This window comes from Melitaea cinxia, chromosome 15, assembly GCF_905220565.1.
Source record: "Melitaea cinxia chromosome 15, ilMelCinx1.1, whole genome shotgun sequence".
NCBI classification, from domain to species: domain Eukaryota; kingdom Metazoa; phylum Arthropoda; class Insecta; order Lepidoptera; family Nymphalidae; genus Melitaea; species Melitaea cinxia.
This window is the reverse complement of record NC_059408.1, coordinates 8,421,005-8,441,654: the sequence shown is the minus strand read 5'-3', so window position 1 is coordinate 8,441,654 and position 20,650 is coordinate 8,421,005. Positions and strand designations below refer to the sequence as shown.

At 31.7% G+C, this 20,650-nt stretch overlaps 2 protein-coding genes across 2 annotated transcripts; both read right to left on the bottom strand.

Moving 5' to 3' along the window:
* Positions 1-591: 591 nt before the first annotated feature.
* LOC123660417 (sialin-like) lies at positions 592-8,423 on the bottom strand. The gene is made up of 12 exons (XM_045595504.1): positions 8,277-8,423; positions 8,096-8,205; positions 7,821-7,950; positions 7,662-7,746; positions 7,353-7,570; positions 7,127-7,282; positions 6,898-7,033; positions 6,362-6,489; positions 3,719-3,823; positions 3,398-3,519; positions 1,093-1,173; positions 592-716 (listed from the first exon to the last, which is right to left on the bottom strand). Exons 1-12 carry the CDS (start codon positions 8,421-8,423, stop codon positions 635-637), a joined length of 1,500 nt encoding a protein of 499 aa, XP_045451460.1. The 3' UTR covers positions 592-634.
* A 292-nt stretch (positions 8,424-8,715) lies between these two features.
* On the bottom strand, positions 8,716-20,251 carry LOC123660659. The gene is made up of 7 exons (XM_045595714.1): positions 19,070-20,251; positions 14,319-14,476; positions 12,557-12,647; positions 11,188-11,427; positions 10,799-11,104; positions 9,718-10,239; positions 8,716-9,563 (listed from the first exon to the last, which is right to left on the bottom strand). Exons 1-7 carry the CDS (start codon positions 20,249-20,251, stop codon positions 9,330-9,332), a joined length of 2,733 nt encoding a protein of 910 aa, XP_045451670.1. The 3' UTR covers positions 8,716-9,329.
* Between the last annotated feature and the right edge of the window lie 399 nt (positions 20,252-20,650).

The window sequence follows — 20,650 nt, the reverse complement described above, 5'->3', positions numbered from 1 at the left end:
GTAATTAGCAGCGAAATATTTAAATCTCGGCGAGCCAGCGTTTTTTCCTTGAGATGCCTATGGCGAGTCTATCCCCTCTGCTCCGCATCGCTCAACTGCCTGCTCATGCTATATACTTGTAAAATTCTCTAACTGTCGGGAAGCTACACTATCCGCGGATGACATAGGCCATATTACATTTTCAAAAAAAATAGGAAACAATTTTTTTTTTAATTTTTCTTAAATACCTGTGCGAAGCCGGTGCGAGATGCCAGTTTAGTTATAAAAAGAGAAGTTAGATCACGTGGCCAATAAAGAAAATCTGTGGCAGTGTGGCTTGCCTTATTGAGCGTGTAATAAATCGAATAAAAATACTCAAGACTATGCATCATGCGGAACGACTCCATCGCCTATCTAAAGTAGCTCGTCTATTTAAGCATGGACTAGGAACTTTTTCTTAACGCGAACGTGAACTATTACCTCTGCATTAATCCCAGTTGAAGGAACGCAGTTAGAGGTCGAACACCTTATATACAATATAGGTATATGTATTTATAATATATATATATATATACATATATTATATTTTGGTTTGTAAAAAAAAACAACCCCTTTAATTACATTTTATTTTTTCTTTTATTCTTTATTTTTTTCATTACATTCTATTTTTTGTTTCATTTGGTTGAAATTTTAACGATTTAAAATTTCTCAGTCGCTGAGGAATTGAAGAGCGATACCTGTAAAATATAAAAAAGTCTAATGAATATTTTGAAATTAGCAACTTTTTAAAATTGTAAACTATTTAGGTGTTTACATACTTAATGGAACAACATATACTCAATAGAAGAAAAAAAAACTCAATAGAAACTCAAATAGAAGAAAAAAACTCTCACAAAGGTAACATTTTTGTCGATAACAATAGTCTATAGACTATAAGAATAGTCTTAATAAATATAAAACACACCTACTTTTAAAATGCCATTGTTTTAAAATCGCCAATTCAAAAGCATATTAATATACGTTTTCAGGGCTTTAAGTATTTTAATCATATTTTATTACGAAGGTCGAAAATCAAAATATTTCGAAATTTAGCAATATGATATAGGTACTTACGAAGTCTCATCACTCTCTTCCACTTCAATTATGTTTGACATAATAGAGGGTCTAATTACGAGATGTCTTTTCCGCCGTGGCCTATATGAAAATAAGATGCCAAAGCAAAATAAGATCGAAAAAAATATAACAATTATGTTTATGTCTAATTTTCAATGATATATTGGCGCAGTCATCACAGTACCTATATATCTAAATGGCAGATGCGCCCGCCATCGTGAGGTATTTTCTGATTGACAAGTAATATTTTTTTATGTTTATGGTGGTTTATGGTGTTTATGGTGAACTTACACATACCCGCTGACTAAGGCCGAAAGCCAATGTTGAGATAAAAGGTGCTAAAAGTACATAAAAATTATACTGACTTTACTTGTTTTTTTTTATGGGTGATTCCTAGGTATAGTTTTAGGAATATTGTAAACAATATAAAATGTATACTGCCAGACACCTTCTATCAGCGGTATTTGTTGCTAGACACTTTAAGATACGTATTTCCGGATCCCCGAAATAGGGTTCACATCCTTATTAAGAGTGAGATATTTATTTATAATTTTATTGCATAACTTTTGACATATAGCGTACTTTTTAGAAGGCTAGAGTTTTTGTAAATTTAAATTATTTAATATTACTTGCATATTGCATGTTTAGATAAGTCGAGGTAAAATAGTTACGTAAAAATGCGATGGGTCGGCAAAAAAGCGTACGGCTCACTTGATGGTAAGCGAATACCGTAGCTTAAAGACGTCTGCAACACTAGAAACATCGCAAGCGCGTTGCCGACCCTATCCCCTATTCCCCTAGGAGCTCTGGACACCTCACTCACCAACAGGAACACAACACTGCTTAAGAACAGTGTCAGCAAGTATTCGTATCAGTACTTAGATTATAAAATAATTTTTAACAAAAAAAACCGACTTCAAAAAGGAAACTAAAAAGTGAAAAATAAATTTACTTAGTACAAAGTAATTCGTATTTTGATTTAGTTAATCAGAAATGATTAAATAAATATTTTATAATTTTGAAGTCGATGCCAAGTAAAACAATAACTAGGTACTCTAGTATCTACTCGTAACTTGTATTCAGTTTTCTTTCATAATTTGTTTCATTGACTATTATTTGACCGCTGCGCTAACGCTCGACGCGCATACTATGAGTAAAGTTCGCTATCAGGTGTACGTAATAACAACCGGGACTGACAGCCTAGCGTGTTCTCTGAGGCTAGGTTGGAAGAACCACAAGGATTACCAACTAGACCGAAAATAAATATTTGTATAAACATAAATATCCATTTCGAGCGGGAATAGAACCCGCGACCGTCGGTGTTTAGGCGCCGCCGACACGGCACATGCACCATTATATCAAAGCGGTCGTCAAACAGCAAAAGGTAACTGCTGTAAATTGTTGAGAAATTCCCTCGATTGTTTATGGGCTCCATCATCAAACCTGGTCCTGCGACACAGATAATCACACAGCAGGTAATTGCTATAAATCGTTGAAAAGTTCCCTCGATTATCTTTCGTCTCCATCATCAGACTGTAATGGCACTTGTAACTCATATAGGTGCAAAGTTCTCAACAATAGAAACGAATTAAGTTCAAACAGCAGGTAATTGCTATAAGTCGTTGAAGAGTTCCCTCGTCTATCTTTCGTCTCCATCATCAGACTGAAATGGCACTTATAACTCATATATATACAAAGTTCTCATCAATAAAAACGAATTAAGTTCAAACAGCAGGTAATTGCTATAAATCGTTAAAGAGTTCCCTCGACTAACTTTTGTCTCCATCATCAGACTGTAATGGCACTTATAACTCATACAGGTGCAAAGTTCTCATCAATAGAAACGAATTAAGTTCAAAAAGCAGGTAATTGCTATAAATTGTTGAAGAGTTCCCTCGACTATCTTTCTTCTCCATCATCAGATCGACTCCAGACCTTTATTAACTAGTAGTGCTTTATAGTACTTAATGAAAACATGATTAAATTTACTAGTCACCTTTACGATTTTTTGAAAGTTTCCCTCGATTTATCTGGGATCCCATCATCAGATCCTGGTTTCCTTATCATGGTACCAAACTATGAATATCTCCTTTCCAACAAAAAAAGAATTATCAAAATCGGTTCATAAACGAAGAAGTTATCTCGATCGACTTGAGTAACCTCCTCCTTTTTTTGAAGTCGGTTAATAAAGAGAATATGTAATTACCGCCTAGTACTGTTATTTGTAACTTCTATTACCCCTTCGCTATTATGTTACGTGGTTCTATGTTTATGCAACTATACCTACTTGAATGATTATTCTTACTTTCGTCGTATTTCATTCCATTCTTGAACGTTTGTTTCTCCCCAAACAAGAAAGAACAGTCCGCTCAACAGCAGTACTGTACCGTGAAAACTCCACACATATTTCCACACAAGACCAGAGTACTACAAATACCATTTCTCCTATAACTATATTCTTATTGCTATTCCTTGAAGTATATATAGTTTCAAGGATTTTAAAAGCTGTTATGACACGTTTAAATATATCGATATATTTTTTAATTATTTATTTAGACAAATAACATATAATTCAGAAAGATTAATTATCTAAAAACATTAAAATAATCAATTTATAAATGCTTACTTTATGAGTAACTTCTCCAACGCACAGTGAAATAATAATTCCAGGCACATTTCCTATTATTTTAATCACAGTATTAATTGAATTTACATAATTAGGCGATAGTTCCTGTAAAATGAGATATCACACTTTTTAAAACGATGCACAAACTCATGCTGAATATTTCAAACGACATTGTTTTAATGCAAAATGGTATTCTTTACTGCACACAAAATTGTATAATTTGTTACGCACATCCTACGTGTATAGTTAGATAAACTAGCAGTCGCCCAGTGGTCGAAATTCGACCATTATTAATTTAAATTATAAGTTTGAACATTATTAAGGCCTTGTTGTCAAAGCTTAATTGGATTAAGCTTAATTGTTAATGGCTTATGGATTAAGCCTTGATCATGAGGAAAGCGGCCCATGCCCAGCAATGGAATATTACAGGCTGAAGTGTAGCCACAGAGTACTTTGTATATAGTGTAGCGTAGCGTTGTCAAAGACTACTTTAAAAAAATAGGTAAAAAAACTTTTTAAGTTAAACGGTTTTATGTTAAACATACATTGCAATGTTTAAGATAAATGTACTAAAAACCAAAAAATAATAAAATAGATACAGTCGTGGGAATTATAAACATATGCATAGACTAGACTAAAATAAAACCGTGGGGCACTTTTATTTACATGGAGTGTATAACTATTGGAATTTCCATGAGCAAGAAAATAGTAAGTAATTTCCTCACCGTCTGCGGGCCAACTGCCTATTTTAACGACGAATTAAACGATTCTTCTATCGCACATTAAGTCGATAATTTGTAGACAATTGACGTGCCCCACGGTTTTATTTTAGTCTAGTCTATGCATATGTTTATAATTCCCACGACTGTATCTATTTTATTATTTTTTGGTTTTTAGTACATTTATCTTAAACATTGCAATGTATGTTTAACATAAAACCGTTTAACTTAAAAAGTTTTTTTACCTATTTTTATTTTCTAGTTTTTAGTTTTTATTTCGCATTCTGTTTAATTCATTTAGTGCTTCATTATTGCAAGGCCCATCTTAAATATTGAGGTTGTATAGTGCACTGTATTCTTCTTGTCAAGCCCTTTTATTTGATACCCATATTGGTGGGATTGATAAAAAATTGTTATCAGACATTTGGTAGCGGCGGCCAGCTTAGATTTCAATTTTGCATAGTAAATTGTATTCTACTTGTTGAGACCTTTCATTTGATACCCATGTTGATGGGATTGATAAAACCTAAGTTATCCGCCATTTTGTAGAGGCCGCCATCTTGGATTTTAATTTTATATAGTACATTGATTATACTGGTTGAGCACTTTCATTTGATACCCATATTGATGGGATCGATAAAACCTACGTTATCCACCATTTTGTAGCGGCCGCCATCTTGTATTTCAATTTTTTATAGTATATTGTATTCTGCTTGTTGAGCCCTTTCATTTGATACCCATAGTGATGGGATTGATAAAACCTACGTTATCCGCCATTTTGTAGCGGCCGCCATCTTGGATTTCAATTTTTTATAGTATATTGTATTCTGCTTGTTAAGCCCTTTCATTTGATACCCATATTGATGGGATTAATAAAACATAAATTATCCGCCATTTTGTAGCGGCGGCCATCTTGAATTTATAATGATAATGAATAAACATAATTGTATTGTCACCAAAATCCAAAGTGTATACAAAATTTCAGATTAATCGGTTGACAGGAAGAGGGTGAAATTTGAATTACTAAATTTGACCCAAGAATAAATAATAAATAAAAAATAAAACAAACGGGGTGAGCTAAATAAAACCGTTTAAAAATAATAATAAACAAAAGTATATATGCGTGTGTGTGTCAAATACATGGTAGTGTGTCTAGTGTATTTTTATGCATAATTTAAAATAAAAATATTAGCAATGAGAAAAAGTTCTCTATATAAACTATAAGTGTGCGAAATTTCATACTCTTCTGTCCGCGCAATTTTCGTAAAAACCTCTTTTTACAAAGTTTTTGTTTCACGTATTAAAATATATATTATTATTTAAAATTTTATCATAGCTTTCAAGAAATGATAATTTTTAAATTAATATACTCGTATAGGTGGTAAGTAGCTTTTTAACCGACTTCCAAAAAAGGAGGAGGTTCTCAATTCGACTGTATTTTCTTTTTTTTTTATGTATGTTACATCAGAACTTTTGACCGTGTGGACCGATCTCGACAAGAACCATGATAAGGAAACCAGGATCTGATGATGGAATCCCAGAGAAATCGAGGGAAACTCTTGAAAATCCGCAATAACTTTTTACTGGGTGTACCGATTTTGATAATTTTTAATTTAATCGAAAGCTGATGTTTGTCATGTGTCACATATAAATTTTATTGAGATCTGATAACTACTTTTTGAGTAATCTTTGATAACGCGTACCTAGTTAATTGACTATTTTTTCGTCGATCTACGTTGTATTTACTTGTCGGTGTAATATAAGTCGGTTTTTTTTTCGTTTGCGAGCAAACACAATTATTTAAGATTTATTGTGTGCCTGCATCATTCGAAAAACTTCGAAAGATAACACACAAATAAGTCCCGTCACGTCAGTACCTAACAGTTGTTATTGAGATTATCACAACACCATTTCGTTTACTTACGTAACAAATATCTAAAGTAAGATCCATTCCAGCTGCGGTAAGGGCAATAGCTGTGGTCAACAAAATAGGGCCAGGGTTATTCGGAAAGAACCACGTCGTCGATACCAAAAGTCCCGGTAATACGTGAGCTACGTAAAATATTTGTTATATATCGCAAATATAATAAAGTTCTCGATTTTTTATAATGTAAAACGCAAACATAAATGTGTTTAATAGGTACCAATTATGCCTCTATTTCATACCACAAAAAAAAAATTAGCACCTATTACAAATTCATACTTTCTTAATAAATATATTCTGAAACAGGGTTATATATCTATAATACATATTTATAAGCATAGTAATCATAAAACTGGCGACTTGAATGTTTTTTAATATTTTCATATAGAACTACTTTTTTATTTTGTTAGTAGCATTTAAAAATAAGTATACAATATACAAAATGTTTGGTGTTTTTTTTTGGCAACAGTTTTAAATACCTACCTAGATACTTATTATCGATAATATAAGTAATGAACAATGAAGTAGGTACTTACAAACAACTATAAAATACTTCCGTATATATTTAATTCTTTTAATTTTTGAACTATGTTTATACCAGTGATATGTTTGAATAATAATTGTTCCGAATATCAATCTTAAAAGAAAAGGTAACGCTGTTAACGCTGAGGCCTAAAAAATTAAAAGTTAATCTTCAAACTGTTTACCATATCTTTATCACCTTAATAATATGTAGTTATAAACAATTTGTTTGTGGATAATTACTTCATAAGCACTGTATTTAAGGATAACAGTATAGTAAAGAGGTCCATGTATACACACTGATATGATCATCCAAGCGTAACCAAAGTTGAGAATACAAATAGCCCAAAATGGAACAGATTTTAAAATCAATTTCCACGGAGCTTGCGAGTTTGTTAACTAAAACATATGTCATTAATTGATACTTAGTATGATTACTAACATTAGAAAGTTAAACCTAAACGAATACCTTTATATTAAAGACTGTTCCAATTGCCGTTATTAAATATGACAATTCTTCTTTAGATATAAAAGAATGTTTCGTTGGGTTATCCGTGACTAAAAATATCCAAGCACCAGCCCAAATTATTTGCAATGTTCCGGAAATGTAAAATCCTACAAACCACCTAAAATAATATTGCACGGCGGCACAAATAAGGAAAGTACAACACGTCCCTGTTGTAATGCCTGATAAAAAGAAAAATTATGTTACAAGAAATAACTTTATAAAATACAAAAAGAAAAAGCATTGAAATATTCAATAAATGACTATTTTTACCGCAATAAGCCCACATAAAATGATGCCTTTCAGTCGGTGGTACCCAATGCCTAAGCACTTGCACCATGCTTGGCAACATAGCACCCTAGATAAAATATTGTAATCTATGTAACTGAATTTAATAGTACGGAATAAAAACTTAAAATTATATTTACTGACCGCACAAAATCCGATTAAAATGCGTACAATAAAAAACAACCAGAAGTTATAATAAGCAGATGCTGGAGTCAGACAGTTCAACACACCTGAAGTTAACCCCGCTACACCGACAACCCACATTGGTCCGAATCTGGAAATCTGTTAGACTTACAGAAATCAATTACTAATTTGACAATAATAAATTTTGTACCGAGCACAAAGCGTTTGATTACTCTGAGCTCAATGATAAGCTTGATGATATTAGAATTTAAGTCAATATAAATAAAATAACTTACGTATCACCAATATTATGAAATATTGGAAAGCATATACAATATCCTATGTGGTATGCCGCAAGTAACAACGCAATTTTTATTTCATTCCAATGTATTATATCAATAATGTTCTGAAAGTAGCTTTATCCGTCATATAGTTTGAACGGAACCGAAAAAATTATTGCAGATCTAAAATACGAACCCCAGATCTTGTAAGTGAAATAGTACGACGTTCCGTTTCATTATAATAAACATTAAAATGTCGCAGAGGTATCTCAATCATATCAACAATGTGAACGCTAAGATTGTAACGGACTATATAGATTAGAAAGTAGCCTATAAATATCATTGTTCCAATCTAGAAATCAAGTTTGGATTATTAAAAACAAATAAAATTACATTATAATAAGAACTCAAGCTATGTTAAAGATAAACTTACAAGAGCTCTAACACAAATATTAACCATTACAAAATGTGTCAAAATAATAGAAATATTTATTTGTTGCGCGACCATCTTGAACCTTAAATAGTCTCGACCAAACTCGATCAAAAAAATGCATATTTTCAATACCTTTGTTGCTTATTTAAATGACGAAGAATATTCTCTTTATAAGGGTTATTAAAGTATTAAAGTAAACATGTTTTATGAATTAAACAATATTGTATCGTAAATTGTATTTCATGAATTAATTACATTATCGTCAAAGTATAACAATTTAAATAACATAAATAATCAGTAATAAGTATAAATACACAAAATGAAATCATATTAATATTTAATTTGGGAGAAGGACTACACGTTATATTACCCTTATGTCATTCAGTAATACTCTACTAATAATTTAATAAATATTGACAAAAATATATAATAAAACGAGTAGATAGATATATACATTTTTGGTAATAAACATCACAGTGTATTTTATCAATATTCATTAGGCACAAATGGAATATACTGTAGACAATAAATTTTAATTACTTAAAAACTCAGAAATGCATCATTAAGTCCTATTTAATCATTATCTATCCATTTTATCTAGCGATTATAATTTATCTAAGTACATCTTATACACTGTACAATTAGTACAGGAATAGGAAAATATTAAGTTCAATATCTGACATAATAATTCTAAATATAGTTCTTTTAAAATGTCTAATATTCTAGTCAGATCTCTTTCATTTAATATTCTATGACAAATATAACTATCTAAACTATTACGTTAACGCTTACTTGAACTACTTAAATTCGTAGTTTTTATGTCCTAGTGGTGATGCTTGTTGGGTTTTCTTTTAAATCTTTCTCATTACTATTCTTGGAAGTATCATTCATATCATTGCCATCATCAGATTTATTTTTATCTGTTTTGTCATTTTCAGAAAAATTCCAGTCTTGAATATTACCAGTACCGAACAAAATAAAGAATATTGCTGACACTATGTACACTGACGCTCCTATGAAGAATACGGGACGCCATTGATCGAAGGTGTCCTAAAAAAGGAAAACAATTTTACTCTTACAACTTCAATATTCTACATACATCGAAGCATAAACATTTTAAGCGATTAAAATGATTCAAAAATAATAGGTAGATATTTTGTGGGTGTAAATATAGTTTATAGTACATATTTGATCGAATATTTACCCCTTTTCTGGTAAAATACGCTGTTATCATTGGTGTAAAGAATCCCGCAGTGCTTCCAATAAAATTGGCAATTCCATACAATGTTCCAGCGTAATTAGGAGCTAGATCTTGGTGATTCTGAAGATTTGTTAAAGTGGCTGCTCCATTGAAACCCATCGACATAGTAATCATTGCTACAGATAACGCAGTTGAACAACCTGTATACATCAGCAACACGAGTAGAATTCCGGGTATTATATGTGAGAACAAACAGAAGAATTTTCTTATAGCAGTCGTTGTCATAAGTTTCCTCGATAGTATGCAGTCTCCTATAGTTCCAAATATTGTTGCCATAAAGAGTCTAGCAAGGTAAGGCAGAGCAGATATAATACCTATTGTTGCTAGTTCAAAACCAAGAACACTGGAAACGAATTGAGGTCCAACTGTCATAATGAAATATAGGCCCCATAGATTTCCAAAGTGCAAAATAATCATGGCTAAAAATGGGAATGATGTACAGATTCTTTTGAACGGAGGCAGACTCTGGAATAAAAAATATTCACCAGTTAAAATATGATTTTGATAATTTTAACGCATTAAGCAATATCTGTACTGTACTACAAAAAATGTACTGTGTGGCTACGGTACTAAAGAATATAGCCACCCCCTCTATTCCCGTGGGTGTCGTAAGAGGCGAATAAGGGATAACACAGTTCCGCTACCACCTTGGAACTTAAAAAGCCGACCGGTGGCGGGATAACCATCCAACTACTGGCTTTGAAATACACAGACCGAAGACGGGCAGCAGCGTCTTCGGTGCGACAAAGCCAGCCTTGCGGTCACCAACCCGCCTGCCCAGCGTAGTGACTATGGGCAAAACACATGAGTTCACGTTATTTTTGGCGTAAACTTGTGGAGACCTATGTCCAACAGTGGACTGTATAGGCTGTAATGATGAAGCAATATCTGGTCCTACTATCGCAGAATTAAATTTTTCCATCTGAAAGTTTATTTTTAATTTACAAATAGACGTAAAACTAATATAAATAAAGCATATAATTAAATGAAATAATTAAAGAAGCTAATAAAACAGATACAACACCTTCGATTTCTTAATTTTATCACCTAGTGCGTCTAAGATGTATTTTCTTTCTGGTATTGATATTCTAGGATGTTCTGAAGGCGTATCCGCCACAAGATACCACCAAAAAATACACCACACAAACGTGAGTGCTCCAGGTACATAAAATGCGGAAGCCCATCCATATTTGTCTAATAAGGGACCTGTGAGAGACCATGTAGCAACTGTTCCTAAAGTTCCTCCCATCAAAGCACTTATGAATTTGCCTTTTTCGTCTGGAGGTGCCCGTCGTGCTACTAAAACATGAAGAGCAGCATACATAAAACCCTATAAAAGAAGTAACAGTTAAGTAAAAAATAAATAAATGTCACAAATATTTTATATGTGTTATTGATTAATATGATATGTACCCCAGCAAATCCAAGGAAAAATCGTACAACAATAAGCGCGATATAATTAAGTCTAGCGGCAGCCGGACTCAGTATAGTTAATACTGCACTTATAAGGGATGTAACTAAAATCACATATCTCGGACCCCATCGCTCAGCCACCATCCCTCCGAGTAAAGAAGTGACAGGATAGCACCAGAAATATGCGCCAAGAATTGTAGCCTGTTGATCTTTAGACCAATCAAAGGAGCCACCTTGTATCTGAAATTTATTAAAAATAAAATATTTTTTGTAAATCTATTTTAATTTTTTGGATATACATAAATGATTATATCCTATATGACGATGCAGTCAACGACTAACGATAAATAAAGATAAGTGACTAGGTAAACGAATAATATACTACTCAATTTAATCTTTAAGCGTACGTGCATCTCTTAAAATTGATGAAATGTAAAAAATATTACCAGTCAATGAAATACAAGCTAATGTTTTCACATTTTTCATAACATGGTATTCTTTGTGAGAACGATTATCCAAACCTTGAAATTAATAATGACATATGTTGTTTTGTACACGGATAAATCTTTTAAAATTATTAGAAAATAAATTATGATAAACAATTCTACATCTACTACGTGATAATACTTATAATACAATATTTAACACCTAGTACATCAGCGAATCAATCAGTACCTATTCTTAATTTTTTCATCTCAATTATATATATATTTTTTGCTGATACGTAACATAATTACCATTATTTTTATTAATTGGCGTATAGAAAGACCGTGTGCCGCGGTTACACATGCGTTAATTTGAAGAAATAATAGCCTTTATAGCCTTCGTCGGTAAATAGGCTATCCAAAAACAAAAATAATTTTTAATTCGAACCAGTAGTTCCTGAGATCAGAGCTTTTAAACTAACAAACAAACAAACCTTTCAACTTTATAATATTAATTTAGATATTAAGACTCGTACATGTATTTCTTAACCGTATATGTTCACCTACTTAAAATTTTTACGTTACAAACAGACATTATATTTTTTGAATAGCTAAAAAACGTCAACACGGCTTCACCAAACTTTACAAAATCTATCAAAATTTTACGTACCAGAGTGTACCGTGCAAAAACTTTAACTATCAAGAAAAGTTTCGGATGTTTTTTGTATAATATATTGATATTTGAATGATTGTACGACAAGATGTAAGATTAGCAACTAGCTGAGACGGTGAACTTCGTACCGCCATATTTTTTTTACATTAATATGTATATGTACAAAACAAAAACAAATTAGGTATTCAATTTGGTGCAGTTGCTCGGAAGTTATTCGCATACATACATTTCGACGTATAACTTTTATTGATACAGAAGATAGATAGATTACCTGTCTTGGAGCTTTTTTAACTTCTGCCACATCAGCGTAACGAAGTGTATGGTTAACTATCTCATTTTCAGGAGTACACTGAGATCGTGACCTGTTAAACAAATAGGTAGCATAAACTGTTTAAGTAAAAATTGGGACGTTTCAATACAATTACTTTATATGTATAATACTTATATTTTTTTTACTAATTTTGGGAAGTTTAATTTTACACACATTACATTATTCATCATTTTGTTGTTTGAAATTATCAATGATACATTTCCACCACTTTGTCTAAAATTGAGGTGATTTATATTTTTTAAGCCAAATTGCTTTAAACGATATTAAAACGATTTAAGAAAACCAGAAGTTATAATATAATGCAGTGTTTTCTGAGTTTTAAAATTTATATCCGTAGGTGTAAATTATCCACGCATGATTTTAATTCTTATCTAATACGAGTATAACTTGGAAAAAAAATACTAAGTACGTAAAGGTAAGGTGATAACACAGTTTATCACATTTTAAATGTTGCGTTTCACTTTTCATTCATTTCATCATAAATAAATTCGTAATCACAAACTTTTGTTTCTTAGAAAACTTTACAGTATGAACTACTTAAGAAAACCCCCATTTGTTTTTAAAAAAGGAGGTACGTGTCAGTATCGAAAACAGAAAACAACTGTAAGGAGCATCAATCTCATTAAAGTCCTCATAAACTAGTTAAACAATTGTTTGCCTACATAACTTTTGTGTTAATGACCATCCTTACCTATCGTATGCATTTATACTTTTACTTGAAAATAAACTAAAATACGGTTATTTTCTTTAATTAAAAATTCATGATTATAATCTAAATTTATTATAAAACTAGCGACCCGCTCCGGCTTCGCACGGGTGGAATACTGATACTAAATATAAAATAATTACATGCAATGTAAGCGCAAAAAATATATTTATATACGACATCACATTAGTAACCTCTAAAACTATCAGTGTTCCTCTACTACATTAAGTATGTATTAAACATAATATAAACATTCCTCGGAATCACTCTATTTAATAAAAAAACAAACCGTATCAAAATCCGTTGCGTTTAAAGATCTAAGCGAACAGACAGCGGGAAGCGACTTTGTTTTATACTAGGTATGTATTATACTGTGTATGTAGTGACTAAACCTATAGTAACTGGATTATGTAATGTATAGTACATAATAATTTCACTTCATAAAATAACTCTGATCTCATTTTTTATTTATATATTTTAACGAATTATGTCTAACACAAGTATGTAGTAATAAAACATTAAGCATGTATTTGTGTACACGACGATTATGGCTTCTTATTTATTTCTTAATAAGCATTGAATCTTTAAAATGTTTAAAATAGTACATACTGGGTTGTCTGGAAGAAATGGCTAATTAGCCGTAAGTCCGCCTATTGTACTTCACTGTCTGTAACTATCTTTATGCTTTGTTTGTAATATATTTGTGGTGTACAATAAAGTATAAAATAAATAATAAAAATTTAACATTGTAGCGTGTTGAAACAATATTTGTATTATGTATATAGCAAACACACGACAATTTTAAAAAGATATATTGACAAGATGGCAATTTGTACAAATATACCAACATTAAGTACATGGTTGATTACGTTGGTTTTTTAATATTACTTGGAAAATAAACTTGTCTTTCTAAGACTGGAATCTAAATTAAGATTAAATCGCTTGAAACAGGTTCCAGGTACACTAAAATAAAGTTAATTATAAAGTACTACTTACGAGATATTTTTAGCTGGTTGAGGTACCATGGCGATCAGGTTAAGACTCATGTTTACCCGCAGCATATATACTACCCAACAGCTCGTAAATATCATTATCCAGAGATTTACTCTTACTGGGATTACATCTGAAACAAAGTAAAACAAGCTAACGTTTACCTAAGGTAGGATAAATAAATTTTGATAACATTTTTAAACATATAATAATGTTGTTTGTTAAAAGTAAAGCCAATTTTTTGCGGTTCTGTTGTACCTATACTAAATTTTTTCCACAAAAGCAACTATAGTATCACAAAATATTTAATAAAAACGGGGTTTTCTCCACAATTACGACGTGACTAGCAATAAATAGGTACAATGACTTGGAAAGTAACCATTTCTGTAGGTAGGTAGGTGGTAAGGTTTCTATGGACTACTTGCAAGGTAAGGACGCTCTTAGACCTCACGGAAAACGTAATGGCAAACTAGAAAATGTGTGGTGAATTCCTTTAAATAAATAAAATTGAAATTTTAATTCTTTTTCCAAAAACAACATTCGATTAACCATTGGTCATACTGATTAAAGAAATAACTAAGTAAGTAGCTTTAACTTTTTCCATCTATATGAATATCTCAAATTTAAACATTAAAAGGAGAAACCTGGATATTGTAAACGCAACTCATTCATTTTTGGTATAACAGGCATAAGAGACATGCAATTTCTAACGTTAATATAAAACTTTAAAAAAAATCTTGTAAATTATACTTTCTAACAACAAAAAATAAATTGAAATTATTATCATTATAATAAACAAAAAATTGTCATCTAGAGCCAGTCTATGCTAACAAAATCTGTAATCTGTAGTAAGCCGTCATATTATTAATGAATGAACTTTGCAAATATTTATGTAATGAGTTTTTATAATATTAAAGGTATAAAATAACCATACGAACAGTACAGTTTTGAAATAAGCGAAGATAGGTTAAGTTTTTAAATGAAAAAAAAATGTTGCTTGTGTCGTTAATTTTTGTATAATTTAAAATATATAATATGTAATAAGCTTAAGAACAAATACTTGATAAATAAGTAGAGTAAGACCGCAAAAAATCGTAACACATAAATGTAAGTACTTAAACCGGTTTAAAGAGAAAACAGTTTTAAAAATTTGTGCTTATTTAATTACTGACAGTATAATATGAGATCTTATTATACCTATTATGATTCGTGACAAATATTTCTAACGGAAAATTTATTAAAAAAAATTATCTACGAAACTAGGATAAATTTCACTTAACTCATTTTTAACCGACTTAAATAAGGAAGAGGTTCTCAATTATACTGTTATTGTTTTTTATGCGTGATACGTAATTTTTACTGTGCACCGATTTTGATGATTTTTTATTCGAAAGCAAGTCAGATCTAAATTTAGAGGTCTTGAGGCCTCGGGACAACAAAGGAGTGGAGGCCCTTTGGTCCTAAATTATTTTCCAAATAAAATGGACAATTTATTTAAATGGTAAAACACGAAAAAAAATATGAATAGGAAAAATATGAAAGGAATAGTTGTTTACTAGTGTTTAGTAGTCTGAATTTGATTTTTTTCCGTAGTGTCTATCCCCCCTTTTTTGTGGAGGCCTCGGAGCTGTAGCCAGGGTTGCCATCCCCTACATCCGGCCCTGAAGCGGGTGCTCATCGTGTGGTCTCATTGAAATTTAAGTGAGAACTTACGAGTACTTTTTGAGTTATCCTAAATAATATGTAATGTGTTATACTTGTCGATGTAAATTGAAGTAGATTTTTTTGTTGAGAATATACTATTATAGTTATTATATCCGCAACATCATTTTCAATTATCACAAACACACACATAATGTACCCTAAGTATACAACGTTTGGCTATAATCAGACATTGGAGTAGTCTGCCTTTTACAATAGGCATTTCTAAGAAATCTATGTAAAAAAAATAGGTAAAAAAACTTTTTAAGTTAAACGGTTTTATGTTAAACATACATTGCAATGTTTAAAATAAATGTACTAAAAACCAAAAAATAATAAAATAGATACAGTCGTGGGAATTATAAACATATGCATAGACTAGACTAAAATAAAACCGTGGGGCACGTCAATTGTCTTATAAATAACACGAGAAAAAAAAAAACAATAACTATGTCTACTTTTTACTTCATTATTTTTCTGATTGCGTACAATTTACTTACCCACATTTTGGGGTATTGAAAAAAAGAACTACTGGCAACACTCCCGTGGTACGTCATTTCGTGACATTGAAATTATAAGTTCCGAATAACCTCAATATTATTTTGGAATAACAATAAATTTAAAGTTTTATATGTACTTACGTGTGAAACGATATTCCTTCAGATTTTTTGTTTACTTTGGTACTGTTTTTGCACCATTTAATCACACAAGACGGCATTTTATAAGCAAAGTTACTGTATGAAGCCTCGTGACATACTGATGAAAATGAGCGTAGTTTGATGCATAAGTGTGCGTGAGCGCATGTATTTACTTGAAGGAGCCGAGTTTTGTGGCTTCACTAACAACAAAGGCCGCGCATTATCTACTTTTTTTTACTATATCTATGAGTATATTGTATTCTGCTTGTTGAGCCCTTTCATTTGATACCCATATTGATGGGATTAATAAAACATAAATAATCCGCCATTTTGTAGCGGCGGCCATCTTGAATTTATAATGATAATGAATAAACATAATTGTATTGTCACCAAAATCCAAAGTGTATACAAAATTTCAGATTAATCGGTTGACAGGAAGAGGGTGAAATTTGAATTACTAAATTTGACCCAAGAATAAAAAATAAAACAAACGGGGTGAGCTAAATAGCGCGAAAGAGAGAGAAAAGTGCGCACGCCAGGCTAAAAAGAACCGAACGTTCAAAGAATATTCTATATATTTCGGTTTTTCATTAGTTGCAACTATTACTGGTAATTTTTCGTAACGCTTATAGTAAAAATTGCGTAGTACAGAAGTGCTCTAAAACACATTATCTATTAACACTTAATTAAATAAAACACTCAGACATCATAATTATATAAATAGCAAAAAATATTTCTTGCAACTTTTAATTGCTCCTTATTAATTGTACCAAGAATTACAAGTTATTTGTTCTTATATTTTATATAATAAATTATGGAATAAAGAATTTCATTCTGATGCTAAGCATACCGTCGACAAATACTACTGACTAGCCCGTTGGCGCAGTTTGTAGTGACCCTGCTTTCTGCTCCGAGGGTTGTGGGTTCGATTCCCACCCCGAGTCTGGGTGTAATATAAATATTTATTTATATATTTATATATGTATTATTTATAAGTATGTTTATTGAAAAAAAAAACCAGTCGGCTGTTACCTATAACACAAGCATTAAGTTGCTTACTTTAGGAACAGATGACCGTGTGTGTAATTGTGTAAATATTTATTATTATATATTATTATTATTATTATAAATATTGACTTTTAAATTATTAGCCTCTTATGTTAAAAAATATTTTATTTTCTTAAGTCTTGAAGTGTTTTACTACTGAGCTAAAAAATTCTCTAAAATTGTACCTGCCTAATTCTATGCTACATGTCTTGTATAAGACAGGCAGGCTTGAAATCAATTCGCTAAGAAATTGTAACTGAGAAATACCGTCAGCGTCGGACCACCTAACTTTACTAGGAAGTCACAAGACTGTCGAATAAATCGCCTGTAGGATAAGTAATGTATGATGTCTATCATTGGCAATTTCTAGCCTGTGAATGTTCATTTTAATTAATAAATAAAAACTCAATTTACTAATATGACTTCCACTACTGGCTGGCGTGAAAATTATACATTATTCAGATTAGTACTAAATAACTACTAAATAACTAAATAAACAGAATTAGTACTAAAGCAAGCTTCAAGCGTCAATATAAAAAGTATTTATTGGAGGTACAAAAGAAAGATTAGTTTTTTTTTCTCTGTAGCTGTGAATTTTTTTTTTCTCTCTTTTCTTTTAAATGTTTATGCGAGTATAATGTTTATTTAAGTATCTATCTCATTTCTATAATAAGTATTTTATTCTGGAAGCGTTTTCCTTGTGGTGCCAGTATTTCTATAGAACCTAGTAAATCCTATATGTATCCATTTATAATTATGTGTTTATATAATAAGCAAGTATGTTTATGAGTATATATTTATATTTCAATTTATTCAATATAATTATGTAATAGATCGAATAAACGTATTATGCGGTATACTTTTTTGTGTTGTTCATATCGCGTTTTTTTCCTTTCTTAGTATGTATTGTTTTACAATATTTTATATAATCTATGGATTTCTATGTTTATGTATGTATCCATGTGTATGTGTATTTCTATCAGAGTGCCGCCAAAATGAAAATTAATTACAAAACTTAGGGTGGTCCTGAAAACCAGTGTTAGGACTAACAGTCCTAACGTAAACTGAGGTCACACCTTTTTGTGAGGCATGCTGCAAACTTATATAAACAATGTATTTTGTTAAATACTTTAAATCGATAAGCTCTTTTTTTGTTTTGTTTTACGTTTTACTCTTTGTAGTTAGTCCTTGTTGTAAATTATGTACTATGTGTTTTCTTTTTATATAATTTTAACCTGATGCAGTGTGTTTTCACAAATAAATTATTATTATGGTTGGCTAACCTTCACGACTTATGTCGGTCTAAATAAATACCCCGTCTCGTAACCCACGAGAAAAAAGGCATTTATATCCCTCCTATTCTATACGCGCACGTTGCGCGCCATTTCTTCTCCTTCCTCTACCTCTTCCTCGTCTTTGTAAATTGTTTGTGCTAGGTTCATGAGTTGTGTTGAGAGAGTGTGGTGTGTCTGCTAACTGCTGTGTGTCTGGTGATTGCTGCGTGTCTCTATCTACTGATAGTTGTGTATTTTGTGAAAGTGGGTCTTGTATATTGTGTACGAAAACAGTGTCTCCAAGTACTTTACTGAGTATGATTGTTGTATGTATGGCTGCTTGTTTCTGAAGAATGCTAACGTCAATGTTGGAATCTAGCTGTTCTAAGTACTTTTTTATGCTTTTAGCTACTACTCCTGTTGCTCCTATTACTATTGGAATGACAACCGTTTGTGTGTTCCACAAACGGCTGATTTCAGTTTTGAGTAGGTGGTATTTGCTTAATTTTTCAATTTCTTTAGCTCCGATGTTATAATCTGACGGTACAGTTACATCTATTAGGTAAGTTTTGTTGTTATCTTTGTTTGTATAAATTAAATCCGGTCTATTGTGCGTTATGGTAACATCAGTTTGAACAGGGATTTCCCACATAATTTTGGCTGAGTTATTTTCTTTTACTTGTGGTTGAGTCAGTGTTTCCTTCCACCATAAGTGAGAAACTTCCATTTTATGCTGTCGAGCCAAGCACCAGTAGATGTACTGAACAAGGTTATTATGTCGTTTAACATAATAGGTCCCTGCCAGTTTTTCACAACCAGATATTATGTGCTGAGTGGTCTCATCTTTGCTTGCACACAGCCGACACTTGCCGTCTACTGGCTCCTTAAGTATGTCACGTTGGTGTTGTCGTGTCATAATTGCTTGGTCCTGTATTGCAAATATTGAGGATTCGATGCTTGGAGATATCTGCTGTTTCTTAATCCATTTAAATGACAGTTCCTTGTCTATGTTACCCTGATCTAAGACTTTTTTGGGAAATTGACCATGTAGCTGTTTATTTCTCCATATTTCGTTGTGCCTATTTACTGTGGATTTCCTAATTTCTTCATCTGTTAGTGCATTTCCTTGAGGTAGATGTAGTTCTCTTTCTATTTCTTGTGCTTCCTTTATTATTGAATATCTATCCCTACTTGTATCATGCTGTACTATTGCTTTGATTAGGTGATCGCTTTCTGCTTTTAGATATTGCTTGTATTTAACAATTTGTGTTTTATACATGTATTCCACATTTAGTAACCCTCTTCCTCCCTGATTTATTGGTAAGTACAGTCTTTCTACTTCTGCTTTCTATTGGTGTGCTTTTTTAATCGCTAGTAGTTTCCTAGTCTTAACATCTATTTTCTTTAGGTCACTGTTTTTATAGTTAATTACACCGAAAGAGTAAAGTAAAACCGGAACAGCGTACGTGTTTATACCTTTGATGAGATTACGGGAATTCAAGTGTGTGTTAAGTAGCTTTTTGACTCTTTTTAAATATTCTTTACTTATCTGTTCTCTAATGACGCTATGTTCTATTTTTCCAGATTCATGTACTCCTAAATATTTATACCTATCATCTATTGCAAGTTGTTTGAATGTTTCGCCACTCAGAAGTATGTGCCCACCGCCTAATGCTAT